This window comes from Crocodylus porosus, unplaced genomic scaffold, assembly GCF_001723895.1.
Source record: "Crocodylus porosus isolate Cpor-Errol unplaced genomic scaffold, CroPor_comp1, whole genome shotgun sequence".
NCBI classification, from domain to species: Eukaryota; Metazoa; Chordata; order Crocodylia; family Crocodylidae; genus Crocodylus; species Crocodylus porosus.
In genome coordinates, this window is record NW_017728907.1 from 53,146,563 (window position 1) to 53,172,894 (window position 26,332).

At 45.2% G+C, this 26,332-nt stretch overlaps 1 protein-coding gene across 2 annotated transcripts in view; it reads right to left on the minus strand.

Moving 5' to 3' along the window:
- CC2D1B (coiled-coil and C2 domain containing 1B) overlaps positions 1 to 25,646 on the minus strand; it is a 49,538-nt gene extending 23,892 nt beyond the window's left edge. The window contains exons 1-11 of one of the 2 annotated variants that reach the window (XM_019531425.1): positions 25,532 to 25,646; positions 21,862 to 22,000; positions 14,672 to 14,784; positions 13,447 to 13,569; positions 11,253 to 11,390; positions 7,893 to 8,154; positions 7,159 to 7,283; positions 6,916 to 6,991; positions 4,612 to 4,707; positions 4,131 to 4,261; positions 3,275 to 3,347 (exon numbers count right to left, since the gene is read on the minus strand). In XM_019531425.1, coding sequence (XP_019386970.1) covers positions 3,275 to 3,347; positions 4,131 to 4,261; positions 4,612 to 4,707; positions 6,916 to 6,991; positions 7,159 to 7,283; positions 7,893 to 8,154; positions 11,253 to 11,390; positions 13,447 to 13,569; positions 14,672 to 14,784; positions 21,862 to 22,000; positions 25,532 to 25,597 — 1,342 coding nt within the window. In that variant the 5' untranslated portion in view covers positions 25,598 to 25,646. Of the gene's footprint in view, positions 1 to 3,274; positions 3,348 to 4,130; positions 4,262 to 4,611; positions 4,708 to 6,915; positions 6,992 to 7,158; positions 7,284 to 7,892; positions 8,155 to 11,252; positions 11,391 to 13,446; positions 13,570 to 14,671; positions 14,785 to 21,861; positions 22,001 to 25,531 lie in introns of those variants that run through there. The other variant, XM_019531424.1, reaches the window with a different exon arrangement.
- Positions 25,647 to 26,332: the final 686 nt, after the last annotated feature.

A 26,332-nucleotide genomic window follows, 5' to 3' on the forward strand; every position in this document is an offset into this window, starting at 1 on the left:
GAGGTCCCTTCCAGCCCTAATGTCTATGAAATCTAAGAAAACTATGAAATATACCTTAGCAAATAAGCGTTCGTTTTTCTTTCATCATCATTTCAGGACCAGAACTTAGAAAAAGTTAGCTACTTCTGAAAGCATCTGTGCTCATCCAACAACTTAACACCCCCATAATTTCACTGCGCAACACCTGCTGAATCACTGAAGGCAGAGAAAAACCCACTGCACCATTCAAAAGCCAACATTTCCATCTTCCCACTGGCACGAAACACTCCTAGCCACGGCTTAAATTGCGAGCTACCAGACTGTTAGACCTGCACTGCCTCTTCAATCTAGGAGAGCTTTTTGTTGCATGCTAGGCCTGAACAGCAGGTCTTGACCAAAGCAATCTTTAATCCTTGCTACCCCTTGTTTCTCTGGTAAACACTACTGGTTATTATCAGCATTAACATTTAAAAGATGTTTGCAGCAGTTTCATTAAACACAACTATATCCATTAGCAGGAATAAACTACCCTCATTACAGGATTCCAAATCTACAATTTCAGGGACTAAATGGACTTGAAGGTCTAGGACTTTGTTCTCGAAAAGAAAGGCTGGACAAAACCTGGGTAAACAAAAGGATCGCTGATAGTTTGAAATCAAACCACCCTACCTAGGATGAATGCCTTTTAGTTTAAGAAACCCCAGATTTTCAGACTGCATAAAAGCATTAATTGCTAATCACAGATAGATTCAGAGCTGAAGTGAAGCAGGATCCTCTAAGCATAAAGCTATGATCAAGTAAGAAATTAGCCCCTCTGTTTTTTTATATTGTTGGGTAGGTACAAAAAGCACTGCCACCAGCACAGTACATCCTATACAGGTTTTTGTTATCCACTCCTCTGCTGACCCACTTACGTGATGTAATGCAGGTCAGTTATTGCTGCCCCGTATGTTAACAGACAGAGCATCTCTGAGGTCTTGACGCTTCACTGGACCACCGGCACTTAAAGAGCAATGCTACATCCTGCTGGAACTCAGAGGTTATGGCCTAGAAAAACTGTTACACTTACTGATAGGTTTTTTTGGACTATTTTCCATTCTTTTTTGAGGGAGGGTTTGAAAATGGGGAGGTGAAGACTTGAATCTCTAGGTTGCTAGTTGAAATCCAGTTCAGATCAGCAGTGACCTAAAGTTACTACTATTAGTTGGCTGGTGGGTAGCATCCATGTCACTAAAATGTAGTTAGCCAGGTCTCACCAGAGGTACCATGGACTGACTGGGTATGAAACTAACCCTAGAGATGGCCACTCCAAGGAAGTGGAAAGGGTTGAAGCATACTGGTGGGGCAGCTTGAGGAAAACTGTGCTTCTGCTGCTTATACGGCACCAGATCCCTGACTAAATAAAGGCCCGTCACCTCTTATCAGTACATCTATCTGCTGCAGCATAATCTCACCGAGGGCTTCAGTGTCTGCTATTTATCTTACTCTTTGTAAGCCACATACTCTTAAGAGTGGTTTGGAAGCACTTAGGCAGCCAAGAAACATAAGGAATCTGAGGAATTATGTCATGCTCCCACGGGTTTACACACACACACGAACTCCCCCTCACAGGCACTGACATTTAAAGGCAACAGGCAATCTTCCACAAGTGCTGTTTTTTAAACATTAAAACAGCGGGGCCACGACAGTGAGGGAGGGAGTGGGGCAGGGGCAGGTGCTGCCCAGCCAGAGCAGTGAATGGGACCTGGGGCTGGGAGCATGACAGAGCTGTGGGTGGTCTGTCCACACAGTGTGATGGGGGGGAGGAAGCTGGGGAGGCAGGGGCAGCTCCCTGCCACTACACACACCCCAGGGGAGCATGGGGGCATGTGCCTCCCAGATTTATGCACAGGGTGGAGGTGGGCTGCCTGCTGTGGGCTCGGGGCCAGAGGTTGTGCCAGCTTCTTCCTGGCAGGGGACCTGGGCCAGTGCTAGGAGTGGGGTGGGTGCTGCTGCACAAGGCGGGCTGGGAGGCAGCGGCAATACTCGGAGGGTGGCCATAGCTCGTCCTAGCGCCGCCCCTATTTCGGGGTACTCCGCTCTATTGCCTCTCCCTCAGGAGCCCCCTGCTGTGGGGCAGGCAGGGGATGCGTGGCCAGCACAGGGCTCCCAAGGGAAAGGTAGTAGAGCAGAATACCCCCAGCATGGGCAGCACCAAAGGCGAGCTCGAGGGCTACAGCAACCCAAGAATTCCCCGTAGCGCCTCCCTCCCATAGCAACCCCTCCCAGTGCGGCAGCCACTGCCCACCCTGTGCAGCAGAGCCTCCCCCACTCCCAGCGCCAGCCTAGCCTCCCTGCTGGGAAGAGGCTGGCACAGCGCCCCAAACCTGCAGCAGACAGCCCATCCTCTGCCCTGTCGGGGGGGCACATGTCCCCCATGCCCTGTGTGTGCATGCTAGGGGTGCACACAGTGGTGGGGAGCCCTCCATCCCTGCCCTACACAAGCCACCCATGGCTCCATCCCACTCCCGGCCCCAGAGTCCCATTCACTGGCCTGGCTGGGCAGCACCTGCCCCTGCCCCACTCCTTCCCTCACCATGGGGGCCTTGATCTGCCCCCACGCTCCTTGTGCTCCACAGACATACCAGCAGGGCACTGCTCTCCAAGTTGCTGGGCTGCATTTCTGGCCACGTGCATACATACATGTGGCATTTATCGGTGACACCTGTTGGCTACACCAGCCAAAAAAAGCCGATAGCCAACAGCTGATATTGTTCATTTTCCTTTTAAGCAGTGCCAATCTGATTTGTGACTGATATATTGGTGCACCTCTAACACGTTAAATGCTCTGAGACAAAAAAAGTGCTAAAAGACTTGTAGCTCCTCTGGAACTGGAAAGATCTGACAGTGTTTCCACAGGTTTCAAAATTCCATTCAAATAAAATGAAGAACAAGTATTTCCAGTGTTCAACCTTTCCCAAGCAGGGCTGGCACAGGGGGATAGTGGGTGAGCCCTTAAGCTCTCGCTTTTTGGTAAACTGATCTCCTTGTTCTTCCCGAGTCAGGCTGGGCTGGAGCAGCATTCAAATGCTCGCACTGCCTAACAAGCAAGGTTAACTGCCAGCAGTATGCCCCTGCTTGAAAGTTAAGAAGCATAGGGATGAGCAATCCCACAGTGTATTTTCAGTGCTGTTAGGCAGCCAGGCTGGCCTCCCTGCAACAGAGTAGGGACTGGTGAAGCAATACCAACAGGAGTGCCCAAGCACCTAACTAGTAGGCAGGTGTCAGTGCTAGGACATTTCAAGTACTCACTTACCAGGGGGAACAGGTAATTCAGCAAAATTCACTTTTCTCCCTGCTTTATGGGCCCTTATAGCATCTTGGTATTGCTGTAATCAGAGATGTTAGTTAGGCTTTGGCGACTGCAAATCAACAAATCATTTTACACTCAAGCTAAAACAAACATAGTGGCAGAACATAAGGTCCTCTGTACTGGGTGGATGGCAAGCAGATAAAAGAAAAGCCTTTAAGTAGAATGACTGCTCCTGCCCACTGAGCAACACACATAATAAAACACACTCAAACAGTTAAAAAGCTTCAGAACTCTAGGGACTGAAAATTAAAGCTGCCTATTCCAGCCCAGTCTTGTTTCAGTGAGCCTCTGATTTTGCACCAACAAATATTTGTACCCACAACAGGTCACTTAGATGTCTATGCTCCTGCATAAAGGCACACAGAAATGGAGGTGTGTCCTGACGAAGCTCATGTAACTAGCTCAACACATCTAACGCTACATCACAGACACCACTTAGAAGCACTAGTGCTGCCTTCAAGGCAGCATTATTGCCTTCCACAGTGGCACAGAGACCAAAGTTGTCAAAAGTTAAGTGGACTGGATATTGTATTACACAGCCAGACAAGATGGCATAAGGGTTCGAAGACCTAATTTCCCCTAGAATCTCAGCATCCAGTCAACAGTTACCTCAGTCCTAAATTTATCCAGGGGCAACATACAGAACGTCTTTCCTCCCTAAGCTTGAATTTCTACCAGTGTCTGGCTAAAGGGTCTCCTCCTCGAGCTGTACGCTGTGTTTCAGAGGAGCCCACCTCCTTGGTCCGTAAAACATTCCACCAAGGTTGAGATGCCACACACAGGGAAGCACAGCACTTACTTTGGCTATCCTCTCATGCATCCTGCTTTTCCGATCATCCCCACTGGCCTTTGCCTGTGCTGCTGCAGACCGGTATTTCTCCAGTCTCTGCTGCAAAGCTTCCAGTACCGTTTTTGGCTGCTGTGGGGAAACTTTGAAATAATGAAGACAATGAAACAATCAAAATTTCAGAACCTGCATTGGCTGCCTGTGTTCTTTCCATGCCTCACCCTTCAACACAGCCATTAATTCAGAACCGAAACCCAACTGGTGGCCACTCAAAGCAGCACAAAGTTTCATCATCAACTAACTATTAAAGCTCTTTCTTTAGAAGCAAGAGCTTATTCATTCCTAATTATTGTCCCCAAACATCATGCAAGAATGTGATCAGCTAGGGATGACTCCATTCTACCTCAGTGCAGGGGGATGGGTTCTTGAGGTCCCCACCAGCCCTACAATTTCTGTAATCCCATACAGAGAAATCCTGCGTTACAAATCCTACCTGAAGCTTCAGACATTACAAGACGTTCTGAACTTTTTTCAGGAACAGGTACCACTCGTTTAGACGTAGCCTGTACCTTTTCTGGGCCTTCAAGGTCTGCGAGGGGGAAGAAGAAAAAGCATGAGACCTTTCAGAGCATGTTTCACAAACAGCAAGTCAGTCTGCATTCAGAAGGAAATCTTGTTTAATCACAACACCTCTCAGGCAGCTGTTCAGCTTTAAAGCAATCTCTGGATGGCTAGAACAGCCTAAAGCTCCTGTTATTAGCTGCCAGTGCTTTATGGAAATCAAGCATGTTTCTAGTTGAGTGCTTGATAAAACTTTTAGCCAAAACAGTAAGAAACAAACCCTTCTAGGTAGCATCCCTCCAAAAATATGACTTGATACATCAACGTATAGGAGATGGAGCAAACAACCGTGTTAACATACTAAGGAGCTCAGTAACCCAAAAATGACCAAAAGAGGACAGATAATAAGACCATCTATTCAGATAATCTTTTGCCTGGCAACGTTTAATAATCTAGAAAAAAAAGAAACACTCCCTCCAAATCTATGCTGAATTTACTTGTACAGTATAATGGGGAAGTCTTTCTCTGTCTCCTGCCGTTGATCAGTTTATACCCTAAGGATTCATACACCTCATCTTAGCTAGTAAAACTACAGATGCTTTTCATTTATATTTAAAACAAACATCTCATTATTTTTACTGAACGAAAAAGCAGCGTATTCTACAGATTGAGCGTTGTCTGGTAGTAATGATTTTAATGCATTTGGATTGGTATATTTTAAGTTCGATAGCTTTCAAGGATCAGAACATTTTACTTCCTGAAAACACATTTATGGTTGATCTACATGTCTGCAATATTGTCAGATCAAGAGATAGAATTGAAGGCACTATTCCAGTGAAGTGCCTATCTTCTTTCTCTTTCAATTTACAGCTTTAGCTGCTGCTACTTCATTCATTTTGTTTCTGAATTATACCTGTTATCTGCTGAAACCTCTCATTTCTAGCAGCTTGCAAACAGTTTATGAACCAGCCACATCTGTTTTCTAGGAAGCAGCCATTAAAGTCAAATCAGAAATCAAGTAGGGCAGGGTGGTAGAGGGAAATCAGGATGAAATAAAGTTTGAAAAAAATTGTGACAGGTCAAAAGGTACCCGACCATACAATCTGTCACTTAAATCATATTTTTTCTGACTGGCTCATAGATCAACTCCTACTAAAATGGAACAACATTTCTCATTGTGCAAGGAGAGATGTTCCCTGGTCCTTGCAGGCAAGTCAAACCACTCCAATTTCTAAAGATTTTATTGAGCATCAAAAAGACATTTCACAATGCAAGCCCCCTTGAACCCTGGACTGCGGGCCTCATTTCTGTTCCTAGGGTAAATAAGTGATCAATTTTCCTGATAACACCAAAACTGGACAGGTACACTGGCAGAAAACCAAACTGCAAAGTGACCTAGGTAGACTGAGGTGGGGAGCAAACCAAGATGGCTGGGGGTAACAAGTTCTTTAGTTTTATTCCCAGAAAAGTGAAATACAGGGACAAAATAGGAAGAGACAATCAAGCACCCCCCCTGCACTAAATCAAGGTCACCATTTTACTTCTAAATCCAATCCTAATATTGCTATTTCTTATAACCAGAAATTGGAAATGCATGGACAATTAAGACTGGGAGGAAGATGCACACAAGGGGTGCTAACAGATGTGGAAAGCCCCCCACAAAAACAGTACTTTAGCAGTAGAGGAATCGCATCAGTTTGACCTGGTTCCCTAGCACCTATATAGCTTGTGTGCTTCAGCATGGCTTTTTGGTGCTTTTATTTAACAGCTGATTCAATTAGTTATTAGATAAAAGCATCCAACAACCCTGCTAAAGCGCACAAGCTATACAGATACTAGACAAGCTGGGTCAAACTGATGTAATTCCTCTTCTGGGCATGCACTGCACTCAGCACGGGAATGCACCAAGCTTAGAAGTGCTGGGTTTTTTCCCCCTACATCTGTAAGGACCCAAGAAGATGTGTGGTCCACAATACAAAGGGATCTAAGTAGTACTGCTAGAAACTAGGTTCGTTTCTACCCAGGATGGCTCCAGATGATGGCTTCAGGGAAAGACACTGGTCCCTCTGTTCAGCTGTGGTTTGGTAGTCCTAGTCAGAGACAACTATATAGCAAACTACATGATGTATAATTTTCAATCTTTTGTGGGCTTGTAATTCAATCCAAAACCTTTCTGTTGCTTTACAAAGAGATTGAAAGGATCTCCCATCTGACATGTTCTACTGATTGGTCTTACCTTGTGGAGATGGGGGCATATTCTGGAGGTCTACAGGCTCTCCATTGTCCAGAGCTTCTAGGACCAGAGCAAATTTCTAAAACAGAAAAACCAAGCAAAAGGAGATTCATTCTTGTACACCCAACATCCACCAGTGGGTGTGGAACTTTCCTGAAAGTAAGAGGATAGACAAGTCCGCTGCTTAGGAAGCATTTTCTAGTGGTTAGATTCCTAACCCGGATGTCTGGTGTTTGAATGCTGTACCTTGCCAATCTTCATATATTCTTTTGCCTTCTCTAGATCCCCTTGCTGCTTGGCTTTCAGAGCTGCTGTTTTATACTCCTTTTGCCTTGTAACCAGGAGCGCTCGTGTGCTCGTGTCTAGGGGTTCTGCATAAGACAATAAAATCAAGGATTATACCAGCATGAGCTGCATCCCCTGACTCTCTCATACACCAAAACATGCATTAGTTCCTTAGTACGTGGAATCACACATCTGCAGTGCATAATGATCCCTTCATCCAGGGCAACCCCAGAAGTCCCATCAGCCACAGCAATCCCACTTTACAGTCCTACAGTGCCTTTTATATAGGATGTCAAAGCTCCTCACAAGCAGTGATGTGTTCCTCACACTTCCTTGTATTACATGGAGCAGAATTACCTTCATATGTTGGCTGAGAAACCGAGGTATGGAAAAACTGAACAAGAGACAGACAGTTCAGTGACAGGAACCCCTAGGAATGCCTTCCACCTGCCACTATGGCAGTTATAAAGAGATCTGGGAGTCAGAACCCCCAAGCTCTAGTCCCAATTGCAAACGATTCCTCTGTGTGATCCTGCTCAAGTCGCGAACTCAGGTCCTTAAACAGTTTGAGACTCTCAGGTAAGAAGCGCGATCAACGTATTCCTGAATCATACTCAGACAGGCAGATACTCGGGAAGTGGGTACTTCCCAAAAACTGATGTATCGGAAATCCTTATTACCAAGTAACATTGTACCTGTTTCCAGGACAGCTGTGACAGCATCGTGACCCCGCGGAGAAGCTGGCTCCACATTACTGTCAGGCTTTAACTCGTGACCTGCAGGTGATTTCACTTTCTGTTCAGATACTTCTTCAGCCAGACCACCTGAAGGCTCTGGTACAGCTCCTGTGGCTTGAGGTATGTGAGCAGAGCTCTTTCCTGATGCTACCGGGGGCGGTATTTCTTCTTCACTGATCTTCCTTCCCTTCTTCACTGCAACCAGCATGGTTTCTAGCGTCTAGCAGAGATCGAGGAGTGAAATCAAGAAGAGATGGAATTTGCATTAAAGACGCAGATTGTGTATGATCACTATATCTCAAACTTGTTCCCCTACATAGAGCAAGAAGCATTAAGCCATCCTCTTTGACTAGACATTCTCACCGTTTACAGTTTCTCCTTATTTCATCAGCACCAGGATTGCTGCAGAACTAAAGGAAAGACTGACAAAGCAACACATTCTCCGCACAGCTAGTAATGCAAATTCACTTGGTCCATGCATCAGCACAGGGCTGGGAGAGTTCTCTTTTCTAGCAGTGAGGAGACTGGGGCCACACTGACTAGCTTATGAAACCTTTGTCACTCAGACTACAAACGAAGTGACTGAATGTCAGCATTAGCAGTATCTTTTGTAATCGGTCTTGACCAGGGATGCTCAACCCCTGGCCTGCACACCCCATCTTGACCCAGCACCGAATCATCTGATCCATGATTTGGTATGCAGGGCCCCAATACCTTGTCAGGGATACAAGCCTCAGAGCCCGAATCACACATGTAAGGCTGGGCAGAGGCAGTAGAGTCCTAATTCCAAGACCTGAAGCCCAGTGGAGGCAGCACAGGGTCCTGGGGCCTCAAGCATGCATGGGGGACCAGGTAGGGGTGGTACAGAGTCCTGGGACCCCAACCTTCGCATGTGGGGCCAGGCAGGGGCAATGCTGTTTGAATCTGGGTGTGCAGAGTCCAATCTGACCAAGGACTGGACCCATGCTGCTCGTTTGGCCCACAGGGCCAAAAGGTTGTACACCACTGGCCTAGATTTTTCTGACCCCCGCCTCCCCGGGAGATTTCAGGGCAAGGTGGAGACCAGAAGACCAAACTCATTTCATCTGTCTAGGGCAGCCTTCAGGTGGTAATGACTGGAAACTGCTTTGAACTAACGAACTAGATGAAAACCTTCTGCACCATTACTAGTTTCATAAGCTAGCTGTCCCTGATAAAAGTTACAAAGATCAGCTGCAACTCAGTTCCTCACTGCATCAACTACTGACACCATCCCCTTTATAAGGGCTCTTTAACAGAGCAAAGTACCATGGATTTCAGGGCAAACCAAAAGTTTCCTCCCTACTAGAGCAGTGAGGGTGCCATGAGGAGCTGTTCAATAACAGCACTTTTAGAGGTATAAAGACCTACATGAGCCACAGGATAAACAGAGAGATTTCCAATAGGAATCCAAAGTGTCAAAACCATTCTGGCCTGCTGTGGTCTTCCCAAGTTCTTTCCAACAGAAGAATTGCTGTATTATTTTTTTTCCACTATGAAAAAGAGTGAAAACTAAGAACTGGCATTTTCCAAGGGGTGCCTCAAGTATAACAAGAGAACCACTGCACTAGAGTCAGCTCACTGGTTCAAATGGTGACAGGAAGTGAGAAATAAAAGCACTGCCAGCTTGGAATTTGTGCTGTTCGACAACCCATGCTCCCATCCTTTGACGTATCAGTGCTTGTAAAGCTACTTGGGAGTGGCTGAGAGAGAAGTGTGGGGTGTTCCAGTGATGCGCAGAATCTGGTTTATCGTCATCTTCCCAGGCAAAAAAAAAAAAAAAAAGACTTGGATGCTGCTGGATGCAGCTCCAGGAGCCTGGAAATACCCACCACAATACCCTGTAGAAAGTAACTTGGCTTATTAAAGAGAAAATGTGGATCTGCTCTATTGATCTTACTAGTGGCACCAGAGCTTTGAGAGAAGTGACAAAGTGTGCAAAAATGCCTTACCTTGGAAGACATGTTATAAATGTATATAAAGCCCCAGCAGGACATTAAGTTTCTGGTTTTGGTGAAGCAGGCTTTTTTTGCTTTCTGGGGTTTCCCCACAAGAAAGGTCACACAATTACTGTATATTTACACCCCCACCAGCACACACAGTTCTTCCAGCGTGCACATTTGTCCCTTGGATATGGCTTCCTTTTTGTTCTAAACCTTTTAGCAGTTTACAGTTAGATTCTCCCTCAGCAGGCACCATGGAGCCGTGAAGCTTTGCTGAACAATGCAGTTTTAGATATGGTCTGAAATGCTGAGGGAGAGGAAGAAGGCAAGTAGCAACAACACCTGCCACTGTAGACTTAAAAGCAAATGCTGCCACCTGGCTGGGAAGTGCCAAAGCTGTGGGAAAACTGAAGAAAAAGAAAAAGCTGCCGTTGAAAATTGCCAAAGTGGGTAAAGAGACTGTTCAATTTCCATTTCCAAGCACAGCTAAGGCACTCAGAGAAGGAACAATTCCCTTGTCACAGACAAGTGATTCAACTGATGGAGTGGAAGTTTAGTCCTGAGAAAAGGAAACTTAAACAGCTACAGGTTCTAGGAACACTCTGAAAATTTAGTTAAAAAAGTGACACCAGTTAGGGTAATAATTATAGCTCAAATTCAGGTCCTTCCATAAGTGTCATTGCTGAATCTGGGCCAGCTGCAAGTTTGGTCAGAAAAGGACATTTTAATTACACGTTCTGCAAACCTACTGAATGCCAAATCAGTGCAAGTTACTGGGATAACACTTTACCACATACCATATTTTTAGATAAAAGGTGCATATTTTGTGAAAATTAATCTCACCACTGAGCCTATTACTGTGCTTTTAAAACATATTTACTGCCCTGGGTAAATGGCACCATGTGAGAGTATACAATAGAAAGTACTTTCAAAAGCAAGTTCAATTTTCATCATTCAGCCTATACACGTATTATTTGCAAAGTGCTTGGAAAACGAAGACAGACTTAGGTTGCTGAGGCTCTCAAGCCCTCACACACTGCTGCAATGACTGAGTTACAAGCACTGCAGAGAGATGCCCAAAACATTTTTCTCCCATGGATGCTAAAAAAACAAGATACATTTATCCTGATGCTGAAATTTGTGTTTATATGAAACACATTTTAAGCCTCCGTGCATCTACAAGGAGTTGCATGGTGCATTCTGCTTGCTCTCTCCCACACAATGCATGCAAAGTCAGAGAACACAGACACTTTCAAAACAACACAAAAGCTCTCATGATCTCTTCTAGGGTAGGTTTAACAGGAGCTTGCCTGCCCAGAGAACAAACAGCCGCAAACATCTGGTGAATCTGACATACCTTAAGTCCTCTTTCGTACCGCCGTGCTTTGGCACTTTCACCTGCTTCCTTTGCGTTTGAGATAGCCGTCTTATAGTTAGCAATTCTGGTCTCTAGTATCTGCTGCAGCTCACTGGAAACCACTGAAGAGGATGTGACCTCAAAACAAGAGAGAGGCAGACAGATTATCTACCTTCCCAAATAGTGCTATAGTACTCAATAGAAAAGAACAGACTTTCTACATACAGTAACACATACAGCAGTGCTAGGCACAGGAACCAAGGTAGGAGGCACAAAATGGGAAGCCACTCTGAAACAGAGGGGCACTTGTACTGAACTAACGCTCCCTAGATTCATCCCTGGGCTTCCCATGAAAGAAGCAACAGTGCAAAGTGGGTGGAGTAATTCAGGAAACTTACAGTCACCAAGTAACTGGAGACATGTGGTTAAAATGTGGACAAGGGAGAACAGTGAAGTCTTTCAGACCCCATGTCCTGGAGGAGGGATTGGAGGGCATTTTGGGGTGTGAATGTTGATTTTCTTCACTATGTTGGTTTACACGCTTCAGGACTGCTCACCGTCTGGCTGCCCCACCAAGATCTCTTTCTAGCACCTCCTCCAAGCTGCAAAGTCAAAGCCAGTGACATAAGCAGTATAACTAAAGCATCTGCTATCCACTGCTTACAGACACTCCGTAACTAAACAGATCTTTCAGCAAGCTACTGACATAATGGCTGTCATCACTATACAAACCTGGCCCTGTCCATTTATTCTTGCACATGATGCACCAAAGTCCTGGAATCTTTACAAATGGGCAACTGAACAGAGTAGCTGACCATAAAAACAGACAAATTCTGTGGAGAAAGATATCCTGAAATACTACACAGCTCAACACCACTGGCAGTCAGTCTAGGTTAGGCCTTGGGAGAGGGTCTCCAGGGCTGCTCCAAGTCTGAATTCTGGTGGACTGGTCAAAGGCAGGAAGAGTCACAAGACAGAGGTAGCAGGGATGCTGGAAGTGAGGAGCGAGATGTGTGCACAATGCTCTAGCGGGCATTCTTAGTGGCTCATTTTCACAAATACCAAATTCACGCTCAGAGCAAACGAATGATACAAGTACAGCACCAGCACTTACAGAGAAATGTACTGAAGATAAGATCGCTTTAGAGTCTTACTTGCCATCCTATCATAATTAGAGGTGCACTGATATATCGATCACATATCGGACTGGCACCAATAAAAGGAAAATTAACATTATCGGCAATCAGCTGTTTTTAGCCAATAATGTCACCAATAAATGCTGTGTGCATGTGTGCAGCTGCAGCACGCATACAGCCAGGAATACAGCTGGGCAGCTTGGAGAGCAGCCTCCTGCTGGTAAGTCTGAGGGGGAAGGGGTGTGTGGGGGTAGATCAAAGCCCCCATGGTGAGGGAAGGAGTGGGGGAGGGACAGACGCTGCCCAGCCAGTGCACCCCACCCTCCCCCTGGATTTGTGTTTTGGGCAGAGGCAGGCTGCCTGCTGCAGGTTCAGGGCCAGGGGCTGTACCAGCCTCTTCCCAGTGGGGAGGCTGTCCAAGTATGCAGGGATGGGGTAGGCAGTGCTGGGAGGGGTGGCTATAGGGTGGGCTGTAGCCACTCCAAAATTCCCCATAGTCACCCCTCCCAGTGCCACTGTCGCCCACTCCACCCCCTTCTGCCCTGAGTGCAGCCCCAGCTCAGCCCCCCTGCTGGGAAGAGGCTGGAGCAGGCCCTGGCCCCAAGCCCACAGTGGGCAGCCCACCCTCACCCTGTGCACAAATGCGGGAGGGGGGCACATGCCCCCCATGCCTCCTCTGGGGGTGCACACAGTGGTAAAGCACCACCCCATGCCACCTGGTCAAGGCACCTGCACCTCTGGCCTGCTCCTGGGGTTGCATTCACCCCTCTGGCTGGGGAGTGCCTGCCCCTGTCCCACCCCCTTTCTCCCTCCTTGTGGTGGGCCTCAATCTGCCCCCAACACACCCCTTTCCTCCTCACAGACTTACCAGCAGAAGGCTGCTCTCCAAGCTGCCTGGCTGTGTTCCTATAAATCAACGATTGGATCAGTATCGGCTGATATGGCTGGTTAATAATCGTCCATTAGTATTGGCCATAAAAATCTTTATCGGTGCACCCCTAATAATAATGAGACTGAGTCAGTGGAACTGAGAAGTCAAACACACAGCTCTCTCTTACCTGTGCCTGCTGTTCAGGTGGCTGTTGCAATATGGGTGGAGCTGCTGGCACCTCCATTGCTACTGTCTCGTCCTTATCACTTCCTGTCTCATCATCTTCACCCAGAACCTCCTGTAATTCTTCCTAGAATAAGAACCAGTGAAGCAATTGCTGTGGAATATGCAATGCTTTCAGCACAGTGAAAACTGATGCTGCAGGAATCAGAAAACTGGAACACATTCCCCTTGCTGTGATGCAAAGGCTGAATCATGTACCAAAGCCTTTTATCTAAGACAAAGGCCCAGCATAACATTTGCCATTTGTATCAAGAATGATGCAACTCTATGGGAAACAGGGATGCCCTAACTGTTGGGGGAGGAGGGAAGATATGAGTTGGAAAAAGTAAGAACTCCTTGGATCCAGCACTTCATTTGAACTTTAAACACAAGTTCTGACATTCTAAACCTGCTTCCATTTCAGCCAGCTCAGTTCATTTAGTTTGTTCCAGGTTTTGGCTGTAACTGGAAACAGCCCTGAATAATTCACAGCTCAACATGCAAACCAAGGTCTCACACACCAGCATGTCGCTGGGAAGTTCCTTGCTCTGTTGAAGAATGCAGGAAGCTGTGGTAGTGGAGAGAAGCATCTTCTAAACCTCAGCTTTGAACCTCTAAATCAGGGCTGTCCAACTGGTGGCATGTGAGGGATTAATGTGCAGCCCCCAGACTCTCACCCAGCCACTGCTCTCCTCATTGCTCTGGATGCAGCAGCAACAGCAGCCAGAGTCTCAGGGTTCCCCCTTGTCTTCTTCAGCTACTGTTTTCTGCCTTTGTCCCACGGGACAGGACAGTGTGTGAACATGGGAAACTGAGGATGAATGGGAGGGCAGGAAGGGAGGAACATCGGCACAGTACACCTAGCACAGTCCCTTAGGGCCTAGAAGTTGGACAGCCCTGCTCTAGATAGTTCTCCATCACCAATTACTGTAACAAATGCAATTTATCTCCCCCTTTCCTAAACTTAGCTATGTACAGGTCACTTTTCCATCGCACAGTAATAATTTTATCTTAAAGATAAAAGTGCCCATGTGTAGTCAGGTATCACCACCACTCTTGGAGAAGATCTGGCCATCCAAAACCACATCTGTGGAGTTTGCATGCCTGAATTTCTCTAAGAGCTAGCGGGCTTTGACAGTCTTGGGAGTTACCCATGAAAGACATTTTGCACAACAGAATTCTGCACCTACCAGAAGATCTGTATCCTCCTCTAAATCTTCATCCTCTGTTCCCTCCTCATCTTCATTCAGGTCCTTCATGCACTCTGCAGCCATCTTTTCAATATGTTCCATGGGCAGAGGGGCTGAAGAAGGCAACCAAGCACAGATCAACCTTGAGACCCAGGCAAATAGTTGCAAGATAAATGCTAAAGCACACAGGCACAGAACAAAGGAAATGGGATGAAGCCTGCCCCTTTTCCTTTTCAGCTAGAGGACAGCATTTGTTTCTGAACAGCAAAACGGGGCCCGCACTGTTTAACATCTTCATCGGTGACTTGGACGAGCGGGTGGAAAGATGCTGTCCAAGTTTGCTGATGATACTAAGATGTGGGGCGAGGTGGACACACATGAAGGAAGAGAGAGGCTGCAAACAGATTTAGACAGACTACAAAAGTGGGCAGATGAAAATAGGATGGGGTTCAATGCAGACAAATGCAGAGTGCTGCACCTTGGGAGAAGGAATCCACAGCACACATACAGGCTGGGGAGTTCCCCACTTGAAAGCACAGAGGCGGAAAGGGATCTTGGAGTCATTACTGACTCCAAGATGAACATGAATGAACAGTCCGCCAATGCCAGACTGTAGCCAACAAGGCCAGCCATACCTTGTCATGCATCCACAGATGCATCTCAAGCCGGTCTAGAGAGGTGATCCTCCCCCTCTATGCGACTTTGGTCAGGCTGCAGTTGGAGTATTGCGTCCAGTTCTGGGCGCTGCACTTCAAAAGGGATGTGGCCAACCTGGAGAGGGTTCAGAGGAGGGCCACCCGCTTGGTGAGGGCAGGACAGGCCCTACAAGGAGAGACTGAGGGACCTGAACCTGTTCAGCCTCAGCAAGAGGAGGCTGAGGGGGGACCTGGTGGCTGCCTACAGACTCATCAGGGGAGATCAACAGCAAATAGGTAGAGCCCTTTTTTCCCCAGCACCACCTGGAGTGACAAGGAACAGTGGTAATAAGCTGATGGAGAATAGGTTTAGGTTAGAGATCAGAAGGCAAATTTTAGTTAGGATGGCCAAAATCTGGAACCAATTTCCCAGGGAAGTAGTCCTCACCCCTACCTTGGGCAAATTCAAAAGGAGGTTATATGATCACCTGCCTGGGGTCTTGTGAACCCAGCATTCATTCCTGCCTGTAGCAGGGGGTCAGGCTAGACGATCTGTTCAGGTCCCTCCTGACCCTAGCTACTATGAAACTATAAGTGAAGCTGGTGGAGTGGGTCCCAGGTCTTGTACTGGCTAAAGCATCTTCACTTGCACCTCTTGTTCTGCTCCGTCCCAAATGTATTAGCTGCATCTCCTCATCACATCACAACTTTCATCTCTTTTTTATGGCCTTTTCCCTCACAGTGTCTTTTCTCTTTCTTGTGCATCTGGTTTTCATTTGCTTTGCTGTCCTTTCTTTCCCTTTCCATTGTCCACGGTCTTTCCCACTTCTAATCCCCACCAGCAAGCTGCAAACTGACAGCAGTGCTTTTTTCTGGCTAGTGCCACCTATAGTAGGTGGAAGGGTGGAAAAGAACTTAGCACAAAGCTCCCCAACAAGAGGTCAAGCGTACAAACTGGGAGTTTTGGGATCAGTTCTTTAGTTAATGGCAGAAATTTCAATACCATGAGAAAGGCTTGAACCGAATTGAGTTGTATCTACCAGCAGCAGCTTTCATGGTTAAATGGAATTTTATCCCTAGGAAATTGAGACTTGCTTCACAAGAACCAACGAATATGGGATCCAAATGCTCTGAAACATGCTCTTCTTCTCTGGGGAGTTTCCCTTACCCATTTGTATTAGCTGAGTCCTCCAGAGAACAGGGAAAATACAGCTGGCCACAGGAATGAGGAGAAGTTTTCATGAGGCAACTGCAACCTGACCACACAGCTCACTATGCTCAGTCTCTCCCCATCCCTTTGTTTTCATCTGTCTTATGGAAACAAATTCAAACTAGTCAAGCTCCGGCCTCTGAAGGTAATGATGGAAGCAGACAAAGCGTATTTTAAGACTTTTTTTTATTTATAATATTGAAAAAGTCAGATCTGCAACAACGACAGGACAGGGTGTACAATATTTAAGTAACCTGCAGCATCTGACTCATGGGAAGAGGTAGATTCCCCGACTGGAGACCCCGTCATAAAGAAGAGTTAACAGGTCTTTTCTCAAAGTAGATCCAGAGAACATAAGTGCCTGCTCCTACCTGTTAGTAGCAAGGACACAAGATGTGGAGCTGAGGCTAAAAAAAGGAATCCACTGGCAGTGGGAGAAATGAGACTGGCTACCCTTTGTGTGGAAAAAAAATGACACTACAAGGTTCCTGCTGGCATTTATCAAAGACTGCTACAGAAAGCCAGGAAAGATGCTTAAATGACTCAATGCTCAGGCCATCTTCAATGGGGACAGTGTAAGAAGATAATGTAGAACCCCACATGGCTCAATGCCCGATGTTTGACCATTGCGGAGATCCTGGGATCAAAAAAATCTGCACAAAGAAAAACTGGGGTGTCACATGCAGGGATGGCATGCGCCGCCCAAAGCCATACTCCGGCAGCTGGCTAGGCTCCAAGTGGCAGGATTGCCATACTGCAGCCCAAGGAGGCCCCTGGGATCCCAGGTAAGGTGGCTGGAGCCAGCACTAGGTGGGCTCCAGCTTCCCCTACCCCATCTGGGGTAATCTGCTGCATACCAGAGGGTGCGTGGCACAGGTGTTCCCTAGGGATGACCAGCAGCAGCACAAGGTGCGCCATTGCTTCTTGCCCCTGGGGAAACAAACGTGCACACTCATGTGGACGTGGCCTGTGAGGCATTCATGGAAAGGATTCTTCTCAAAAGATGGACCCAACTTACTGGCTTTCTATGACAAAGGATGGCATGGCCGATAAGAAGTTTAAACTAGGAAATGTGCGGCATAAGATTGGAGAATTTTCTGTAACTCTACAATAGGAGAGGTCCCCGTTGGATAGACAGGGCGAGAACTATCAAGTGAGACCAGGGATAAAGGAACACAGAGGGCAGATGAATGGAGAGCAGTGAGAAACAAGAGCAGAAGTTAGGCAGGTGACATAGTAAAGGGAAAAGCTATACCTACTATTCCAGCTAGGAAACTGGATGAGATCAGTGAACTAATGCGAGAAGCCTGGGCAACAAAAGGAAAGACCAGAACTACTGGTGCAGGACATGAACTGTATTATTATAGGAATTATAAAACCATAATAAAATAGCAGTCATGTCTGGAACACAGGAGTTGAAGGATGTGTACAGTTCAAGAAAGAAAAAAAAAAAAAAAAAAAAGAAGGAAAAGCAGTCATGTAGCACTGTGCATTCATGACGCGATTAATTAAAGAAATGAGACAGCACAGTATGGATAAAATAATCTGTTTAGGTCAAAATCATTTTGGAAAGTAGTGTTAAATGTCTGTTACAGACTCTCTCCTCCTGGACAGATCTGGAGATTGCTGTAATGTTATTACAGAAAATAGTACTGAGGGCTGCATTGTTATGAAAGACTTCAGCTTCCCAGACACAAAGTAGAGAACAAATGCTGCTAATAATGGCAAGACCTAGTTATTCCTGGATTCAAGAGCTGACAGATTTCTTCACTAAGCAGTCACTAAACAAACCAAAGGTTTGCCAACTAGGCTTTTGTATGCATTGAAGATGTTACAAAAAGAGCTGGTTTCAATCAAGTGATCACAGCAGATTCAGTTTAAATTAAGTGGAAGACTAAACAAAAATCAGCCTGTCACTTTGGTTTTTGACTGCAAAAGGATAAACTCTGAGAAACACAAAGGGTAATTAGCAAAGACAAGAGGAGTGATGAATTCAACAACCTAAATACAAAGAAAGTTCAGATGTTCACTTAATCAGAAGTGTAAAAACAATCTCAAGCAAGGGGAGAAACTTGTAGGACGGAGTTCAGACCTACCTGAATGACTAACCACCCCAAAAGGATAATAAGCATAAGTAGAGAGGAAGGTAAAGGCAGTACAAGGAAAGGTGAAAAGGGCTGACTGGCAAAGAAATCTACACCTTTGAAATGAGGAAAGCAGAGGATAAATGAGAACTGTCAGAAATCAATATGAATCAGATCTTGCAAACTGCAGGTTCACTAGTCTGACTTCAATAGCACTCAAGGCTTCCAAATGAATTTTGAAGCAAAGAATGAAGGCATCGAGGTAAGAGAAAAATGGGACAGAAGTGACTTAAGTTTACTTACAAACCCATCCAACTACCTCCCTTTGAAATAACTGAATTTCTAGACCAATGTGGGATAAATGCATTTCTCTCTGTAAAACATTTGGTAACTTTCAACACTGGTTAAGCTGAAAAAGATGGGGATAAGAAATGTGCATAAGGACCTGATTGTTGAAAACAGGTCCTACTAAGCGAAGTCTACAGCTAAGGGGAGGCTGCAAGCTGAGTTTCTCAAAGATCAGGGTCTTGGGTCCAATTTTATATTTTTTTCATTAACGACCATGGCACAAGAAGTAGGAGTGCTAAGGGAATCTCCCAGTGACACAAGATCAGGAAACAATGCCAATACAAGAGGGCTGGAATGTCATAGGGAAAGAAATGGATGACTGGAGTAATAGGAAGAAAAGGAATAGTATAAAGTACACGGTCATACACATAGAGACAAATAAGAATTTATGCTATAAACTGGGGAGTTTATCAGTTGGAAATGCAAGGGGAAGAGAAAGAGCTTGATGCATTAGTTGATCACAGGAAGTATAAGCTAATAATGTGATGCAGCTGTGAAAAAGGCAAACGTGATTCAAGGAAGTGTCAGCCAAGGCATTTTCAGTAGAATTAGGAAGGAATTCATGCTCCTGTACAAGGCACTGGTGCAGTTAAGCACGAGGGCCCACTATGGTCATGAACTGACAGACAGCAGATTTAGGCTAGATATCAGGAAAAACTTTTTCATAGTAAGAGTGGCCAAAATTTGATATGGGCTTCCAAGGGAGGTGGTGCTCTCCCCTCCCTTGGGGGTCTTTAAGAGAAGGCTGATTAGGCATCTGGCTGGGGTCATCTGACCCCAGCGCTCTTTCCTGCCTAGGCAGGGGGCTGGACTTGCTAGGGTTGGAAGGGACCTCAACAGATCATCATCTATGAATCTATACTTGGCTCTGTTTAAAAACAGCAAGAAACAATCCCCGCTCCTGATAGTATACACCAAGGGTGAAAAGATGGGGAAAGGGTTGTTACCTCCATTTAGGTTCCAGTCTCTCCAGAAGAGTTACAGAGCTGGAGCCTGGGCTGCAGTCACACAGGAACTCTGGGGGCAGACTGAATCACCCCCTCTAAACTCCCAGCCAGGTGCCTTAACTACAAGACCAGCTTTGCCTCATTTACACTGCTCACACTTGTCAGTGGTAAACAGGCAGTTGTCATCTGGAGACCCTGGATAAACCTACTACTATGCCAGCACTGGAATTGAGGGGGGAAAAAAAATTCCAGAGACATGCTCATTGCACCATATACTCATGACCAACATAAAACAGGAAGACAACATATCAGAGCAGTAAAGAGGTTTTTTTTTGCTTCTTTAAGATATTTGAGGAATCTTTGTTCCAAGACTCATTCTGCTTTGCTCATGCAAGTACCAACAAGAAATGGTCCCAGTAATTCTTAGCATTAGAAAGACAAAGACGATGGGTGCAGGACAAATGCAGTATTACAAATGATCTTCACTGCCAAAAGGAAATAATTTCCTTCCTTGATCTACAGCAGTTCCACAATTGATGCACAGAGCACTGAAAGTAAAGATCCAACACAGTCCAGGAAAAATGTTGTTCCTTTGCCACTGCTCTTTCCAACACACTTCTACTCAATCTCCTGTTACTTGAACAATTTCCCTTTTCTTACATCCTCTCTCCCCCATCTTCTGATCCTTACTTCTTTTAATTCTTTCCTACTTTACTTCCCTGATCCCTCCTTTTCCTATGCCCATCCTACTTTCTATCCAATCATTCTTTGGAACCTGCTCCATTTGGATGCTAGGCTCATTCCCAAATGGGATTTCCTCCTACCACTTCCAGCAGCCTGCTTGCACTTGTCTAATTCTTTCCTTTCAGAGACATAGGTTTCTGCTCTTTGGTAAGCAAAAGGGGGGTTAGACCTACAGTTTTTGTTTCAGAAAAGCAAGGGCTGCAGTGATCAAGCAATAGCCCTGTAATACATGTACCACTCACACACGTTAGTTATAAGCTTTCAATGGTCATAGTAAGCATTAACAAATTAATTAATCTGCAACACCCTGTAAACTTTTATCTTCATTTTACAGATAGAAAGACTGAAAAAAGAGAATTAAATGCTTTGACTGGACCAAAGAAAAAGTCACTATCTGAAAAGAGGGTAGTGCTTAAAAGTTCTTGGCTTCTAGATGGCACAAAAACCACTTAACTATATATCTCATAAGTGATTTGTAGAACGTATGAGCTAAAGATATAATTGTCTGAGAATTAAGACCTGAGCTGCTATAGTTAATTCTGTGCTAACTACCAAAAGGGCCAAAGAGAAACAGAGAGCAGACTCGATGACAAAAGGACGTGTGTAAAATATGTCCTTGCAGGCTAAGAACATTACTGGATTCTTTTAAGTCTTTTACTCAATGCTGTGTAACAAATAATTAGCTAGGAAGGCTAGAAAGAGGATTCTTTATTTGATGGCCAATTTAAAAAAAACCCAATTAATTTCATAACAGAATTTCTGCTAAAGCAAAATTTAAGAGGAGATGCATGCTGAAAGAATAGCTATGTCATATTATTTTAAAGACTGCAAATCTTTAGTCTAAAAAGCCACTATTCAATTCAAAATCTAGTTATCTAATCTAGCTACCCAACTGATATACTGGTGCACCTATACCCTACATGCCTTATTTCCATCTTGAATCTTCTACTTCCACCACTGAATCTTAGCATGTCTTTGTATACTAAATGAATGGGCACTGTGGTGTCAGAAATCTTCACTTTTCCTGGACAATTAAAGACCACAATAAAGTCACCTCTTACTCTTGCTTCTACACAACTTAGATCTTTCACAGTAAAGTAGACACAAAAAGATCTCTCTGGGTGATATAGTAATTTTGGGTATTACCCATTAGTAGATGACAATATCCAGAAAAAAGTGACCTCTGTAAATTAGGATCTCTTAATTAGCGCCAGAAACTTACTTTTTCCTTTTGGTTTTGATTTCCTTTCTGTCACTTTTTCTCCAGTGATAGCAGCAAGCTCTGCTTCTAGGTCTCCTTCATCACCGCCTTCTAAATCCAGCAGCATTTCATCAGGATTAAAATCTACAAACAGCCCCAGCTGAAACCAAGGGAAAATATTCCAGTGAGAACAGGGACCAACTTAAAATATCAATCCACCTGCACTGCTTAAATATCTCCATGTATTTTGCATTCAAAGATAACATGGATATCATGTTGGAGTTCTTAACTATGATGCCCTATAATCTGACTACTAATGCAAAGCAAATACAGAGACATACATAAATGAAACTAGGTACACTACTGAAGGGAAGCAGTGAATAATCCTTCTGAGGTGGGCACTAAGTTGCCCAAAAGAGGATCAAGTATGTGAAATAATAGGTTAAAATAGTTTAGTAACACGTAGGGTAACAGATTTCAGCAGGAAGATTCCAACAAATCTAAAAGAGTAACTTATATTTATTACTCTTCATATCATATAACTATGATAAATGAGCACTGCAAAGACTTTATCTTCATCTCTCTTTCAACAATCTATTTAAACAAATTCAAGGCAAAACTCCGTTAACTAGATTCTATGCCTGGAAAATTATAACAAATTTATAAATGTTTCATATATAGACTCTAATTATTCAAGGGGTTGTTCTTATAATCAGGGTCATCTTCTGTTTGACTAAGTAAGATATGCGTACAGTCATAGATACAAATGTTCCACTGCACAAGGAAGTGCAGTCAAGGGAAGAGCCAGCAACAGTTCAGAACCACATTACAACAATGTATAGTTGCTAAGGGCAGGAAGCAAACACCACCAAAGCTAAACAAAGCTAAAGAGGGAATCAGGTAAGAAGAATACTATACAAACTATACTCTGGCCAAAACCCTAGGGGTGATTCTCCTTTTCCTTCAAAACATGCCAAAGGAGGACAAAGACTACAGTGCTCTGTCTCTTCTCAACCATTTTTGTACCAGGACCCATTTGTAAAACATCAGTGGCCAGTCCTCTTGATTCTGACCGACTGCCCCCCACTCCCAGGCCCCAGCCCCACAGCATGTGGGGTAGGGAGTGAGTGTACAGGCAGGGAACTGCATGTGTGGGGCATGAGCAGCATAAAGCACCCCCTTGCAGTCTGAAACTCTGCCAGCCTGCAAGAAAAAAGCCAGTTTCCCACATTCTTTTCCTTTACAGAAGAATCTATTTTTAATGTTTGTTGGTCCATTTTTAAAGTCTGTTTGTGACTCTTTCAAATATTCTTGAGACCCACGGGCTGAGAAATGCTACTCTAAAAGATGGCAACTCTGGAAGTCTAGTATTCCATGATATTAGAGCACTGATGCTCAACCAAGGTGCTGCAGCATGTGCAAATATGATTCACAAGATAAACCCAGGTTTCAAATAGGAATCCATAGTGTTAAAACCATTCTGACCTGCTGTGATATTTATGAGTTTGCCACAAGAGAAAAACTGCTCTATTTTTCTCTGCAGTTAAAAAGGAGTGAAAAGTAAAAGATGGCATTTTCCGAGAGGTGCCTTGAGACTACTGAGGAGTGTCTCAAGCCTAAAAAGGTTGAGAACCACAGCATTAGAGTACTGGTTCAGTACCGATACAGAGAAAGAATGTCACCTACTGAAAAAATACCACCACTTCCTTGAATGTTGCTTGTCATACTGTTGCTCCAGCTGAACTTAGACTTATAGCTGAAAAATAAGTGTCCAAAACAGTGAAGCTGAAATTATCTACTGTTATTTAGCCTCCACCTGAAGCTGCATAAAGGAATTGTAAACAAAAATGCTGCTGCACAGCCCAATACACGCATACTGCATGTGTGTTAATTTCTGTATGGCAGAAAGTTCTTCGGATTCATCTGATATTTTTTATTAGATCAAGTAAAATAGTTGTAAAAGTTGTTCTTTGCAAGCTTTCGGGTACAAACACTCTTCTTCAGGCAGAGGGAGCATCTGCAGTTTTATTGTGCTCTCTAGATGAGATTTGTTCTATGAGAAACTTATAGACAAAAAACCCCCAGTCTCAGGATTATTTGTGATAGGATTAAATCCAAAACAATGTTCCACTTCTGTGGCACCTTTTATTCAAGGAACTCAAAGTGCATTATAACTATGAACTAAGGTTAATTCACCTCTTTGGATTGGGTATTAATGCAAGATAGCATGATGAAGAACATCAGGCACAGAACAGAGAGTCAGTAATTAATTTGCTAAACCTGGTATTACCCTTGATTCGCTATGTGACTCTGGATAAATCAGTTAATCCCCAGCAGTATGGCTACTGCTGCTACTCCTCTCTCTCTCTCTCTTCCAGATAGACAGGGAAGAAAATGGAGATTTTTGCCCAATGTTTATTTAATGCTCTAAAGAAACAAAGCTCTATTTAATAATGCGTACCCTTTACAAATGAGTAATTAGGGGCAGACGTGTGTGATCTGCTCATTGTCACGTTACAAACAACCTGTAACGTCAGCGTTCTGGCTCCAAGCTCCTCACTGTCACCGTAAATTAAGCTTTTGCTAAACTCATCAGGTATCAAACAGGTATTCTAGGGAAAGCATGGGGAAGCACTTCAGACTGACAGAGAACAGTGCATAGCAGATATAATGTAAAGCAGTCCACAGCAGGGATCGTTTGTAAATTAACAAGATACTGGAAAATACAGTGCAAGAAACTAGCCTCCATTTGCCAGGAGGCCTGAATATCTTGTCCATTTCAAAATCTTGGATTTACTGTTCAGTCTTTTAACTCCTTTGATTTTTTTCCACTTTTTGCATCTTTTCTTGATAAAATGTAAGTAACATACATAAACATATATTTAATTCTGAAATGTAAACTGTAGTACAGTACTAACCTGATGGTGGCATTATGGATGCAATAACAGACATGCAGTTAAAAGAAAGACGTATTTCTAGTTCAGCTCATTGGAAAAAAACACCCACATACAACTACTATGCTCTTGGAGCTGTCTGATTCCAGCTTACCTGGCTGCATTAGGGGCTTGACTGAAAATGGGTCAACTGTAACCCTATTATAAACATATCAGTCCATAGTTTCTTTTTCTAACTTCCCATCTTTCCGGCTTTTTCCACTTCAACCTCCCTTTCCTATCACCACAAGTCATAGCAAACATCGCCATATTTACCCGATACCAAGTATATTTGCTTTCCTATCTCACACTGACTTTCAAGCTCCTTCTCATTTTTAAAGCTTCACCTAAAACTATTCCCTGACAACTCCATGCTATCTCCAGGCACACCCTGTCCCCTCCCTAGTCTTGCACCTGGATTCCGTCCTGATTGAGCTCCAGCTCTCCCAAGTCTAATCAGCATCTAGGGAGATGCTAGAGAAATTCCAAAGTGGCTTCGGCACAGCCTTATCTTGGGGATGAGTCATCAGGCAGGCAGGCAGGCAAAGAGCAAGACACTGAGACAACAAGTCTTGCAGCAGGTCTATTTCTAATCCCTCGATTGCTGCGATAGCTGGTGTCACCTCCCTGCCATTGCCAAGGAAAGACCCACAAGGTTGGGGAAAAGCAGAGAACTCATTAAGCAGCAGGCATCGCAAGGTCAAGGAGGGAGGGTGGCACTGCGAGTGCCAGTCTGGTGGTGTGAGACCTTCCCTTACCTGCTTCGCTGCAGCAGCTCCCTGGCCTTTCACCTGAGGGCTTTTCTTGGGTCTCCTGCCGATCATGATGGTTCCTGAACTTTCGAGGATGCCGCCCTTAACAAAGTGAGATGGAGGCACAGGTGAGACTGCAGACGCCTGGTGTGACACAGGCCAAAACCTCCCCAGACAGCAAGCCAGGCGCAGCAGTCTGCTACCTGCCCAGGACCCCTAGGAGCTGGGCAGAGCTGTTGCAAGCACCTGGGCTGCAGGTCACACGGCTGGGGCTGACCCCTGGCAGCCACAGCCCGGGGCGCCCACACCTGGGGCCACCGCTCCTCCCCACCGTGGGCAGGGACGGGAGCCTGACACCTCCCCCTACACACCACAGACACACGCAGGTGCACACACACCAGGCACCCCCCCACATACATCACACCCCACAGGCACACACACAGGTGCGCACACACCAGACACCCACCCAGACACACCACACTACAGGCACACATGCAGATGTGCACCCCCCCTCCCCACAGGCACACATGCAGGTGTGCACACACACAACCCCCCCCCAGACACCCCTCACACACACACGCAGGTGTGCACACACACCAGACACCCCCCCCACACAGATACATGTGAAGGTGTGCACAAACATCAGCCAACCCCCCGCACCCCGCATGCATGGGCAGGTGTGCACACACACTAGACACACGCAGGCATCAGACACCCCCCTCCCCCGACAGGCAGGCAGGAAACATGACCACACACACACACACACACACACACACACACACACACACTCGCACCAGCCCGAGCCCC